General features: G+C 40.4%; 1 protein-coding gene across 1 annotated transcript in view; it reads left to right on the top strand.

Annotated features, from left to right (window-relative positions):
* MCM9 (minichromosome maintenance 9 homologous recombination repair factor) overlaps window positions 1-13,021 on the top strand; it is a 238,252-nt gene that overhangs the window by 104,494 nt on the left and 120,737 nt on the right. The window contains exons 8-9 of the mRNA XM_053712159.1: window positions 3,445-3,619; window positions 4,600-4,802. Coding sequence (XP_053568134.1) covers window positions 3,445-3,619; window positions 4,600-4,802 — 378 coding nt within the window. The remainder of the gene's footprint in view (window positions 1-3,444; window positions 3,620-4,599; window positions 4,803-13,021) is intronic.

Consider the following 13,021-nt stretch of genomic DNA (forward strand, 5'->3'; position numbering starts at 1 on the left):
ATTGTTTTCCCTTCTGTAACTGCAGCTCTTGAAAGCTATTCTCTTAATTTAACCCTTCATAAGTGCTGGTTAGTGAAGTTCACACTGGGTGCTGCCATCTTGTAATTTAAGTATTCTTGTACCCTATGACAGAACAGAATTTCTTATATTTGTAAAAAAAAACCCTGAAAAAATATTATTATTCTGCTTTCTATTGTGCAAGATGCAGCTGTCAAAAACCCAGCAACATCACTGATCTGTCTGTCACAGGATGCAGCAATATGTGTTTAACAAGATGGCGGTGCCCAGTATAGAGATGCAGAGCTTTACAACTGGCTTCTGTAATGGGGTATAATAAGAGAACACCTTTAAAGAGAGCTGAAGGTACAGGAGGAAAAACAATAGTATGCCGGTAATAACCATGTTACTGTAGCAGTTAAATGCCCCTTTAAATTGACATAAGTGTAAAAAGACAATGATCTTAGTGTTTGCATATTATTTTGTGTCAGCTCCAGGGCAGCAATGCACTACTGGGAAATATGTGATCACATCTGGTGAGCCAATGACAAGAGGCATATATTTGTTTTCACCAATAACCATGTAGCTCCCTGTGGTGCAGTGTTGCTCCTGAGCCTACCTGAGTATGCTTTTCAACAAAGGATACCAAGGCAATTTGATAACAGAAATAAATTTACATTTTTCTTAAAGTTGCATACTCTTTCTGAATCATGAAAGTGTAGTTTTGGCTTTACTGTCCCTTTAATATACTTTAAACTAGTCTACTTTAGGAAGAATTCTAAAGCAAAAATATTTTCTACCAGTACCATATCTTTATTACTCTTTGTAAGTTTCATTTCCATGACACCTCAGTAGTTTCACAGCGAAGCATTTGAGAGAGGAATCAGTTATTTGTTTGTACTCTCAAATATTTCTCATTAAAGGGATATGAAACCCAAGTTTTCTTTCCTGATTCAGGTAGTGCATGTCATTTTAAATAACTTTCTAATTTATTTCTATTATCAATTTTTCTCTTGGTATCCCATTTCTGGAGCTATATAGCAGCAGTTTTGCACTATTTCCTGCCATGCAGTTCTCCAGATGCCTACCTAGGTATCTCTTCAACCCAGAATATCATGGGAAAGAAGCAAATTTGATAATAAAAGTAAATTGGAAACTTTTTTAAAATGGTTAGCTCTGTCTGAATCACAAAGAACATTTTTGGGTTTAAGTACCCTCATTAATGAGCATTAGTCTATTTTAGTAAACCCTTTTCCAGCCAAATATTGTGCTACTGCTGAGTTTTGTATAAAATAGCAGCAGAATGGGATCAGGTGCATGGTTGGATTAAACTGAACCTAACGTGCTCATTTTCTCATTTAGCTTCTGTCTTACCTTTTGTTTCCTAATCCTTGTTGGTTGCACAGTCTCCCGAGAGAAGCATTCATCTCCTGTTATCACTCCTGGCATTTGTTAAATGTCATTTTGGTGTGTTCACCACTGTGTGACTCATCGTGCAATACATCCAACATCCAACTGTGTATCTTAACAACATGTCTTTTTAAAATAGAATTCTTCATTTTGAGATTGTCAAAAATGTATTCCATCTCCATAGGGTTACACAAACAAATGCTGTTTTTTAATTGACTGCCATACTTTCTTTTACTCTGTGTACATTTTTGTGATCATACATGAAGAGTCACTCACATTATGATTTGTTGCTTGGGAATTGAAAAATATCATATTCTATTTTAACCAAAAAGGCATAAGGAAGTCGACCCTAGTAATGCCTTAATGGGTCATTACAACATTATTCTGCACTCTTTCACTAGTTTAATGTACCAGAAGAGTAAATGTTATTAGACCATATTAAAACCTTGTTTTCTGCAGTTGTTTTTAATTGATCAAACTTCACTGACCATTTTTCTTTATTTGGATGAGCCACTGCAGACTTGTCTGCAAAACACAGGACTTGCCCCTGCAATTGTATTGACAAAATCCATGGTTAGGCTTGTGAAGCTTGCCATGTGCTTTTTCAGTTTTTGGGACTGGAAAATCCACAATTAATGGACTTGAATTACAAGAAAAAGGGGCAAAATAAATACAAAATATATATTGTAAAGTTTTTTTTACTATGCACTATTAACTTTTTTATCTTACAATCTCAATCTGTTTACTGTCCCTTTAACTTCAAAATATAGAGAAGCTGCAGATCACACATTTTCTGTGTTCCCCCGTGTGCTTTTTTAAAAAAAAGTGAACTAGAACTGTTTCTCCTAATGGATTGGAAAGAAAGCTCTCCGGCGTCTTCCAGTGTTTCTTAGGCGTGTACATTCGGATCATTCGTAAGGATCTGGATGGGGAAGAAGGCGTCACGAGTGGCATTCGACTCTTTCGGAGCCAATTGTATTCCTGTGAAAGTGTAACACTAATATCTGGATTTGCACAGATCTTAGTGTGTCGAAATTCACAAGTAGAAATCTGGCTTTGAAAAGAGCCGAATGCCACGAGCGGCCACCTTCTTCCACATCCGAATCCTAATTTCCTCACTTACTGTGTGTTTTCTGTAGTTATTTTCTTAAAAAATAAAAATAAAAACTGTTGATGTTAGGGGAATTCTGATTTTTTGTTTGTATTTCCTAGCATCATTTACCTGCATGCTCCTCTCATTCTATCAATTCTATCAATTCTATACTCTTCTCAGCAACTCATATATATAGGTACATTTCACTTTTACCAATGCCATTATTTGTATGTGCTTTATTTTATGTGGAGGGGCTTTCTTCTTAGGGACATCCAGGAGCTAATGCTTGTCCTAGTGTATCCAGGTGCAAATACTCGCTGTAATACTAGCCCCAAAGTATCCCTTATGGAGAAGGGAAAATGTTACATCCCTCTTAGGGTTTTCTTTCTGATTCCTTAATTGCTGGTATATACTTTGCATATATTTTGTGCATGTGTGTTTTTCTACAGACCTTTTGCAATGGTGGTGTGCAGGGCTGATGCTGGCTTATACTACTTTCAAATGTGCAATTCACTGCCATTCATAAAGGGGAATACAAGTGTAAAGCAAAAATGCTCTAATGTGTTAGTAAATTGTATCATTGCACAGTTTATTGCAAATAAGTGTTTGTCTTACCCCTGCAGAGGTATTAAACAAGTAGTTTGGGTCAGCTCAAGAGTATAAATGCACTTCTTGGACCTAGCTGAACACATATGTCCTGAGCCAATGACAAGAGGCATAAGTGAGTAGCCACTAATCACTATCAAGATCCAAGTAGTGTATCTATGCTCCTGAGTCTACATAGGTATGCTTTTCAATAAACCAAATTTGATTACAAAAATAAACGTAAAAGTCTATAAAAATTGCATAATTTATCTGAACCATGACATTTTTTACATCCCTCTAAAGTTTCCACCAGTGTTTGATTTTCTTGGAATAATTCTAGACAATGTGTCTGTTTATAGGGTTAACTGTGACTGCTGTCAAAGACTCTGGGGAGTGGAATTTGGAGGCTGGAGCTCTTGTGCTGGCGGATGGAGGTCTCTGCTGTATTGATGAATTTAATAGTATAAAGGAACATGACAGGACCAGCATTCATGAAGCAATGGAGCAGCAAACCATCAGCGTGGCCAAGGCTGGGTAAAGCCTTTTCAGCTATACTAACATTGTAAAGCAAATTTGTTTGGGGACTAAAATTATCCAAGCAATTGGGTAGAATGCTAATTTTCTTTCATCGGATGGCGTGAGTCCACGAGTCATCACATGTGGGAATATTCCCCTCCTGACCACTAGGAATAGGCAATATAAACACTCCAACACACCATACCTTAAAATCCCACCCACTTCCCATGAACCTCAGTCATATTCTTTTGCCTCCTTGATGATGAGTGAGGCTTATTTGGTCATCGGGAAAACTCCCTGAGCGCATTACTGCTTATTCCACTAGATCACTGGTTTTCAAAACTGTCCTCAGTTTTCCCTAACGGTCCACATTTTGAGGATATCTGAACTGGAGCACAGGTGAAACAATCAGCTGATTAGTAAACATGGTTATTTTACCTGCTCTCATCCAAGGTAATCAAGAAAACCTGGACCAGTGCACTAGAGCAGTTGCTACTTCTTGGGCTTTCTGTAATGAGACTTCTAATTATCTAAATATTCTAACACGTCATGACTCATGGACTCTCACCATCCGATAATAGAAAACAAAATTTATGCTTACCTGATAAATTAATTTCTTTCATGATGTTTAAAGACCACAAGACCGCCCTTTCTTTTTGTTCAGGTGGCAGCAGTACATGCTTTTGCACTTCTTTGTCCTGGTTTCTTTTCCCTCATCTTCTTGACTATATGTAAGACTGAGGATCATGGTAAATTGGAGAGATTTAAGCTCTGGCGAGTGTGTTTTTCCTCCTCCTAGTGGTCAGGACGGGAATATTCCCACACCTGATTGCTCGTGGACTGCCACCATCATGAAAGAAATTAATTTATCAGGTAAGAATTCATTTTTTTGTATCTTCCTTTTACAAAACCAGTTGATATGTACCATGCCAATATAACCTACAGCAAGCTGACAAATCTATTTTTGTTTCTGTTTTTTCCTCTCTTTCTCATCTCAGACTTGTGTGCAAATTAAACACAAGAACTACAATCTTGGCAGCAACCAATCCCAAAGGCCAGTATGACCCAAATGAATCGATTGCTGTGAATGTGGCTCTTGCTAGCCCTCTTCTAAGTCGATTTGATTTGGTACTGGTTTTACTGGACACAAAAAATGAAGATTGGGACCGTATTATATCCTCATTTATATTAGAAAACAAAGGTACTGTTGAATTTTCTTTTTATTTAGATCCTTGAAAAGGTGATACATTTAGAATGTAACTGAAATCTTGTCTTCTGCCCTTCCACGGTATCACTTCCCATCATATCCTTGTTAAAGTTCTACTTTCTACTTTTGCATTGAGATATGTAAGAATTAAATATATGCCTTTTAGTGTAATACTATACAAGTGTGTTAGAAACATAGATATTGACGGCAGATAAGAGACATAGTCCCAGCAAGTCTTCCCGCTATTTCCTAAATGTATAAACTTATCTGATTGGTAGGATAACCTTATGCTTGTCCCAGGCATTCTTAAAGTCCCTCACAGTGTTTGTCATTACTACCTCTTGTGGAAGTTTATTCCATGAACCAATCACCCTTTCTGTAAAGTAGTGCTTCCTCAAATTACTGCTGAATCTACTACCCTTCAGCTTAAGATCATGACCCCTTGTTCTTGAATTTTCTTTTTTATGTAAAATACTCACAGCCTCAATTTTACTAAGCCCTTTAATATACTTAAAAGTTGCTATCATATCACCTCTAAGCTATCCATATTTAGGTAATTGAGCCTCTCCTGGTATGTTTTATTTTTTAGACCATGTACCATTTTGGTAGCCCTCCTTTGCACATATTCAATTTTGTTTATATCCTGAAGATATGGCCTTCAGAACTGAACACAATACTCAAGATGAGGCCTAACTAATGATCTGTAAAGTGACATAAGAACCTTACTATGTCTGCTGAAAATACCTCTATCAATACATCCAAGCATTCTGCTGGCCTTACTCGCTGCATTACTACATTGTTTACTAAATTTTAAATCATCTGAAATAATAATTCCTTAGTCTTGTTCCTCATTTGTAACAGTCAGTAAAGTGTGAGTCTGTAATTAACGTTTGGATTTTTCTTCCCTGTGTTAAACATAAGATCCAAGTCATTTGTCCAATCCTCCAATTGTTGTATATCACTTATTTTGTCTACCCCAGCTGGAACATCTACTCTATTACAAATTTTTGTATCATCTGCAAACAGATATACTTTCCCCTGTAGCCCTTTGCTGATATCTCTGATAAATATGTTAAACAAAACAGTCCCCAGAACCGACCCCTGAGGAACACCACTAGTAACAGCCCCCTCTGCTGAATGTACTCCATTTGCTAAGACACTTTGTTTTCAAGCCAACATTCTACCCAGTTCACAAATTTTTAGTCTAGACCAATAAGATACAGTTTGTGAATTTGTGATGTTAAATGCTTTGCTGAAATCTAGATATGCTACATCAACTGCTCCACCCTGGTCTAATACTTTTGTTACATAATCTAAGAAGTCAATTAGATTAGTCTGACAATCTCCCTGAAGTAAAACCATGTTGATGTTGGTCCTCTAAATTGTTTGTCTTTATGTAAGTCATCATTTTTCTTTTAAGAGACTTTCCATTAATTTCCCTACTACTGAAGTTAAACTAACTGGTCTGTAGTTACCAGATTCCCTTTTTATGAAGAGGAACTACATTCACTATTCTCCAGTCATCTGGAACAGCTCCTATTAATAGTGACTGATTAAACAGATCGGTTAATGGGGCAGTTAGCACTGATTGAAGTTCTTTTAAAATCCTTGGATGAATATTATCAGCACCCACTGACTTTTTTACATTTATTTTTGATAATGCTAACAAAACCTCACCCTTGTTTCCATTTTTGTAGCATCCCTTAATGTAGACATGTTACCATATGAGCTATATTATATGCTGTTTTCTGTCACACTCTTGTAGAGTTATATCAATACTGGGAGATACTTTTCTTTTGACTAATGGAGCAAGGAGAATTGCCTTCCAGAAATGTAAAGAGGGGATAATCTGTATCCCTACATAGACCATCTCCTTTCTCCTTGAGTGGATTCTGTTTCTACCTATTTGGAGTCAAGTAGGCTGAGCCAGAGCTGTGCCAAGATATCTTTTTTTTTATCTACAGATTTATTTTAAGAGGCAATATTTTTTTACCCATGTAAATTATATTAAACTAAAAAACAACTTTACTTTTATGAGCTGTTGTGCAGGCTATAACGGTGGTTGCCCATACTTCTGTTGGGATTTCCATGGAAACCTTAAATGATAAGTTTGAGGTTTCTCTTGTTTCATGATTTTCTGTCTTTGTATGTTTGTGAGGTCTTGCCTGCCTCTAGATGAAATTAAATGGGCAGTGTTTTGCAAAATTAGTTTCCCCCTAACTTGTTTCCAATTACTTGTTATACCAGCTTCGGACTATAATAATGTATAATCTTTATTTTCTTCCTAAATGGAGAGAGTCAACAGCTACATTCATTACTTTTGGGAAATAAGAACCTGGCCACCAGAAGAAGGCAAAGACACACCAGCCAGAGGCTTAAATACTCCTCCCACTTCCCTCATCCCCCAGTCATTCTTTGCCTTTCGTCCCAGGAAGTTGGCAGAGAAGTGTCAGAAGTTTGTTTTGTCTCTTATAGAGGGTAGTACTCTTCAACATGGGACGGGAGCTTTAAGTAATCCTATCAGTCTCTCAGTGAGGGCCTGGATGAAAGAGTCCGGAGATGCAGGGAGAGTCTTTCTGCAAAACCATCCCGACTCATATTAACAGCTCCACAAGCAATCAGCGTTGTCGAACTTCGCTTCACTGCCTGCTTTCTTCTCTTCAAGTCCATGGCGGAGGCGCTGCTACTATTTGTCACACTTGAAGTTCTGTGTTACTGTTCCACGGCGTAGATTCCGGTAAGATTGTTTCATTTTACTTCATCAGTATGTACTGTAACTTATTTGTTTTCCGTAAGGAACTATCTTGCGGGACTTAGGTATATATAGGGCCTCAGTGGTGCCCCTTTGGTATCTTGGACTCGAGGGTTAATATCTCCCGAGGGGGATTATTGAACAGGGTTTTTTTTAATCATGTTTGTTATGTGATTCAATCTGCTTATGTGTAGTGTTAACTGGGCTCTTGGCTTAGAACATAAAGGCCTTTGGAAGTGACGCAACCTTATGGTTGGGCGCGCGTTTTGTTGGACTGGACATGTTTACTTTTCTGTTCTTAAATTTCCGCATTCCTGACTGTGACTAAAAGAAAAAGAAACGCGCGTTTCACAGAACGCTTCCTCTGAGGAAGCGTTCTGTGAAACGCTCGTCAGGGGTCCAGCAGGAGTAGCTCTGTCTCTCCTGTCTGCCGTTTTTAACTTGCTTACCCTTGTCTAACTGACATTGTTTTCAAATAATTGCTCTTTTGGTGCCTGCTTAGAATATAAGTTAAAAGTTAATCAGCCCTCGGATTGTAAGGGCTTAGCTTACTTTAGATATTGGCCAGCAGGCACTTGTTAACTATATGATCTGTCAGCATATTAATTATTTAAGACTGGGTTTAAGTGTTTTTAACTTTTTCTTCGCTACTTTTGTGTGAATGTTGGTTCCTAGGTATATTAATAAAGATATTAAGGTATGAATGATATGGAACATTTTAAATATTTGATATAATCCTTATCTGAATCCTCTATTTGGAGTCTATATGATATTAAATCTGTGGTAATCTCTACTGTGAATCCTATTGTATTCCTTATACAATTAGTTTTTCTAGTTGTTTAGTTCATTTTACTTTGGACATTGTATGTATGGTTATCTCCCGGGGGTCTGGTTTTTATATCGGACAGGGGATTTTTGTTCCAGGTTCTTGTTTGTTTGGGGGCTCGGACTTCTCCTCGCTCTAGTTCTTCCGGTGGCTGAGGTTCTCACAGCGTTTCCTTTGTGGATCCCGTTGCAGGTTGTTCCGGACTGTTGGGTTCTAGAGCTGGTCTGGGGTTCCTCAGTTCCAGGAAACTTGGGCTGGGTCCTTTTGGTTGGGCTATTTGAACTGGTTCAGTCGGCCAGGTTTTTCTGGGTGCCAATGCCCCTTGGGCTTGCCTTTCGCCTATGGTCGGTTTCCCTTGGTCGGCTTGCTGAAATAGTGTGATAGCTTTGCTGCTTTGCAAGCAGAGGGTTCGCTGTGGAACCACTGCAGCTATGGCACCTTGTCTGTGTGCTAGCCAGTTCAAATCTTCAGGTTAGGAAATTTGTTCTCTCGGTTCAGCTTATGGCTGTGTCCTGGGGGCAGGTGCTCTGTCCTTCCGGCCCTTTTGCCGGCCCCCTTTGTCTTGGGGGGGGGGTATATCCTTCTTTCGGAAGTGTGGTCCCTATCTTAGGGCTTCTCCTGTCTTCAGGAGGTTGGGACAGACGAGTTATCCTATTTCAGAGAGAGGTACGCTCTCTGGGTTGTTCTGTACATCTGGAGAGTTGCTGGCTCCGCCTTGAGTCTATGTTGGGCCTTAGCTAGATCTCTAGGTCTACGGCCTTGTCGACGGTCTCCATGAGGTGTTTCGGTTGGCATCCGAGCACTGTTGTAATATCTGTGCCATTTTTCCACTCGTTTTTTGAACTGGGGTTTTTCTGGTCCCCTAGTTTCTGACCTGCGGATGCTTGGGCTGGCCCGGCTGGAGGTAGGTCCTGAGATCCATTGTTCTTCTCGGATCTTGGGGGGCACATTGGTCCTCATTGAGGTTCTGGGCTCTCCTTTTATTTTCGAGACCTATGTGTAGGTCTGGCGTTTTTGGTTGCCTAGACCGTGCCTTTTGTAGTGGAGGTTTAGCACTCTACATTTGGTAGCCGCTTCTAGCAAGTATGTCTTCTGTGTCATCCTGAGGATGGCTGCGTGTTCTTGACTCAGGTGTTTACCTTCGTCTGGGTCTGCTACATGTACTTTTGCCTGAATACTTCAGTGTTCTGAGTTCGGATGACGTTTGATCTCCGTTTTCAGTTGTTCCTGGGCGCTGGTTGAATTGCTGTCTGGCAAGTGTAGGGTTGCTCTTTGAAACCAGCTTCAGCTGTTTGCACCTTGATCGTGTGCTAGCTAGCTGTTCCAGTCCTTTGCAGGATATTGAGAGAACCTTTTCTCTGTTCTGCTACCTGGTTCTAATCCTTGTGGTTTCTATTTGGATTGGGCGTTGCCTCCTCGTATTGTCAGGACCCATTTAGGTCTTGCGAGCTTGGTTTGATTTGGGAGCTTTTCCTTTTATGGTGTTTGGTAACCTTTTGGTTCTTCCTTGCCTTATTCCTTTGGGAGTTTCGGCTGGGGTTCCCAGCTAGGGTTTTGTTGTTGGGTAGTGGTTTTCAGGCCTGGTGTCCAATAAATGGGCCGCCTATTCTACCCTCCCGTTTTGGCATTCAGTGTCCTCTATAGCTTGGATATTGTTTTCCCAAAAGTAATGAATGCAGCTGTGGACTCCTTTCCATTTAGGAAGAAAAATATAAATTATGCTTACCTGATAATTTTCTTTTCTTTCAATGGAAAGAGTCTACAGCTCCCCATATGTCTTTTTTATGTGGGGCGTCTTTGTTTTTTATTCTTCTGGCACCTTTTTCATCCTGATGTTTCTTATACTGTTCCTTGTTCCTCGGCAGAATGATTGGGGGATGAGGGAAGTGGAGGGAGTATTTAAGCCTTTGGCTGGGGTGTCTTTGCCTCATCCTTGTTTTTTGTTTATGAAATAGCTGTTTTGTTTTTGTCTTTTTAACCACGACCCATTACAATGGACTGAGTTTGCAGGCAAATCAGATATTATGTATCCTTATTTTAGCATTTTCTATACATACAAGCTTCCTTTTTACTTTCTGACCAGAGAAAACAATTGAAAATTAACATTTTATTATTTATCTCTATACATTTTTTTGTTGGCAATGTTTACATAGCTTTTCTATAGCCAATATTTAAGTATTGAAATATTTAGTATAGGTGGGGATACATCAGGCAAAAACTGCTATATAAAATAGCAAAATAAAGGTAAATGATCTATTTGTAAACAATTAATACACTCCAGCAGGCAAAATGGATGAATGGGAAGAAATTAAAGGACAGAAAGGGACATTGTACTGTAAAAATTAAAGGATTCACAGTTTTCTACTGTGTCTTATAATGTTCTTGATGTTTTCCATTGTATCCCTGGCCCCATTAAGTTCTCTTAGGAGGAATAATTTTGTGTTGAAGAGATACCTAGGTTATTCATCTGGAGCACTACATGGTAGGAAACAGTGCTGCCATCTAGTACTTTTCTTCTTAAACGGGAAGAGTCCACAGCTGCATTCATTACTTTTGGGAATTCAGAACCTGGCCACCAGGAGGAGGCAAAGTCACCCCAGCCAAAGGCTCAAATACCTCCCCCACTTCCCTCATCCCCCAATCATTCTTTGCCTTTCGTCACGGGAGGTTGGCAGAGAAGTGTCAGAAGTCTCTTATTGAGGGTAGTACTCTTCGAAATGGGACTGGAGTTTTAAGTAATCCTGTCAGCCTCCCAGTGAGAGCATGGATGAAGGTTAGAGTCCGGAGATGCAGGGAGTGTCTTTCTGCAAAACCATCCCGACTCATATTAACAGCTCCTTGGCAATCGGCGTTGACAAGTTTCGCTGCCTGCCTTTATTCACTCCATGTCAGAAGTGAGGCTACTATCAAGTCCATGTCAGAAGCGAGGCTACTATCTGTCACACGTGAAGGGCCGTGTTCCTGTTCCACGGCGCAGATTCCAGGAAGATCATTTCATTTTATTTTGATATGTGAATGGGATGTTAACGTAGGAGCAGGGTCCCAGTGGGACTCCTTTATCTTAAGGAATCAAGGGTTAATATCTACTGAGGGGGGTTATTGAACAGGGGGGACCTTAATCATGTTTCTTATGTGATTCTATCTGTTAATGTGTAGTGATACTCATGGTTATTCGGAACATAACGGCCTTATCATCAGTTGGCGCCGTTTCTTTAGACTTACGTGCCCTTTTTGTGACTTGCACGAAGCACCTCGTGACTGGGTGCGGTTACTTTGTATTCCACTTCCGTAATCTGACCGAGTGGCGACGGACAGAGTCTGCTCGTTAGTTGTCTGGTTCACAGGAGGTGGTGAGTGCCCCAGTCATTGGGGGTGTAAGGTGCCGTTTAGTGCTTGTCCATATTTACAATCCCAAAGTTATGGAGGATTCTGATTTTTTTAGACACAGATTTTTCCGATTCAGAGAATGCGTCTTGCGATAAATATGAAATGGCCCGGGTTATCCATGCCCATCAGTTATGTTCTGATTGCCGTTCTAGAGTGCTTTCTTCTCCTGAATCAGGGAGCTTAGAGTGTGTTGAGCCATCCGCCCCCAAGGATTTCATGTCCTGTGAGGCGCGTGTCCCAGAACCTTCTTTTGCTACGCAAGCAGGTGTCCCTATGGCCGTTACTCCTTCTCCGGAAGGCAGCTTGTTTTATTCAGAATTTACGGCATGGTTCCACATAGCCATATCTATGGTGCTGGCTCATTTATATCTCCCAAGTGAAATATTTTTAAGGTACTGTCTGTTTTCTGTCAACCAGGGCCCATTGGGCTTGAGACCGCCGGATTCAGCTCTGCCTTCTGGGGAAGCAATGGCCTCTGAGACTTCAGGGGCCAGGGTCATCCATCGATCTGGCGAGGGATAATTTTGCCTTCCGTTATAGGCTAGCATGTCTTCGTGTCCTACTAAGGCATGTTTTGGCAGTGCTGGAGGATCCCAGTCCTAGTGTGCCGAGGGATCCTCGGCCTTCTGTGCCGGATGGCAAGCTGGGTTAGACGTATGGGGATTTTCTATTACCCATACCGTTCCTGAGGGGAACATCTTTGGCTACAAGAGCATACAAACATATAGTGCAGGAAATATTAACCTCCTAATCTAGACGTATGGGGATGAAACCAATCTCCTTGACGTCTCCGTTTTTTCTTTTATGTATCGGTTCCAGTTCTGAGCCAAGGAGAATGGGGCCTCTGATCGGCTGGTCCTGTTGGCGTGCCCATTCTCTTTGGGCGTTCACCCACGGGTGCTGCCTTACTTTTATTTTGATCCGGTTAGGATGTGTTTGATTTGTTTTAGAAAGCTCATGTCTGATATAATTCCGTTTTGGGAACGTTCTTTCTCTGGAACTGATACCTGCGATTTTGTGTTCGCATGGGCACTTCCTCGGAGCATAGTTATGTTTCTAGTTAATTTATCGATCCTTGCAGGTTGATTTTTCTTGGACATTTCTGGAGTGTTCTTGTACCAGGCGGGTACTAGTCGGGCGCTAGCTGCTGTTCCTTACGGTTCATGTCACCCTCGTGGTGCTGATTATCCTGTCGGATTCTGGATGTCACTTTGGCCTATTAATGAGGGCTCCGGGCTCGGATCCTAC

The sequence above is a fragment of the Bombina bombina genome, chromosome 4, assembly GCF_027579735.1.
Source record: "Bombina bombina isolate aBomBom1 chromosome 4, aBomBom1.pri, whole genome shotgun sequence".
Taxonomy (NCBI): Eukaryota; Metazoa; Chordata; class Amphibia; order Anura; family Bombinatoridae; genus Bombina; species Bombina bombina.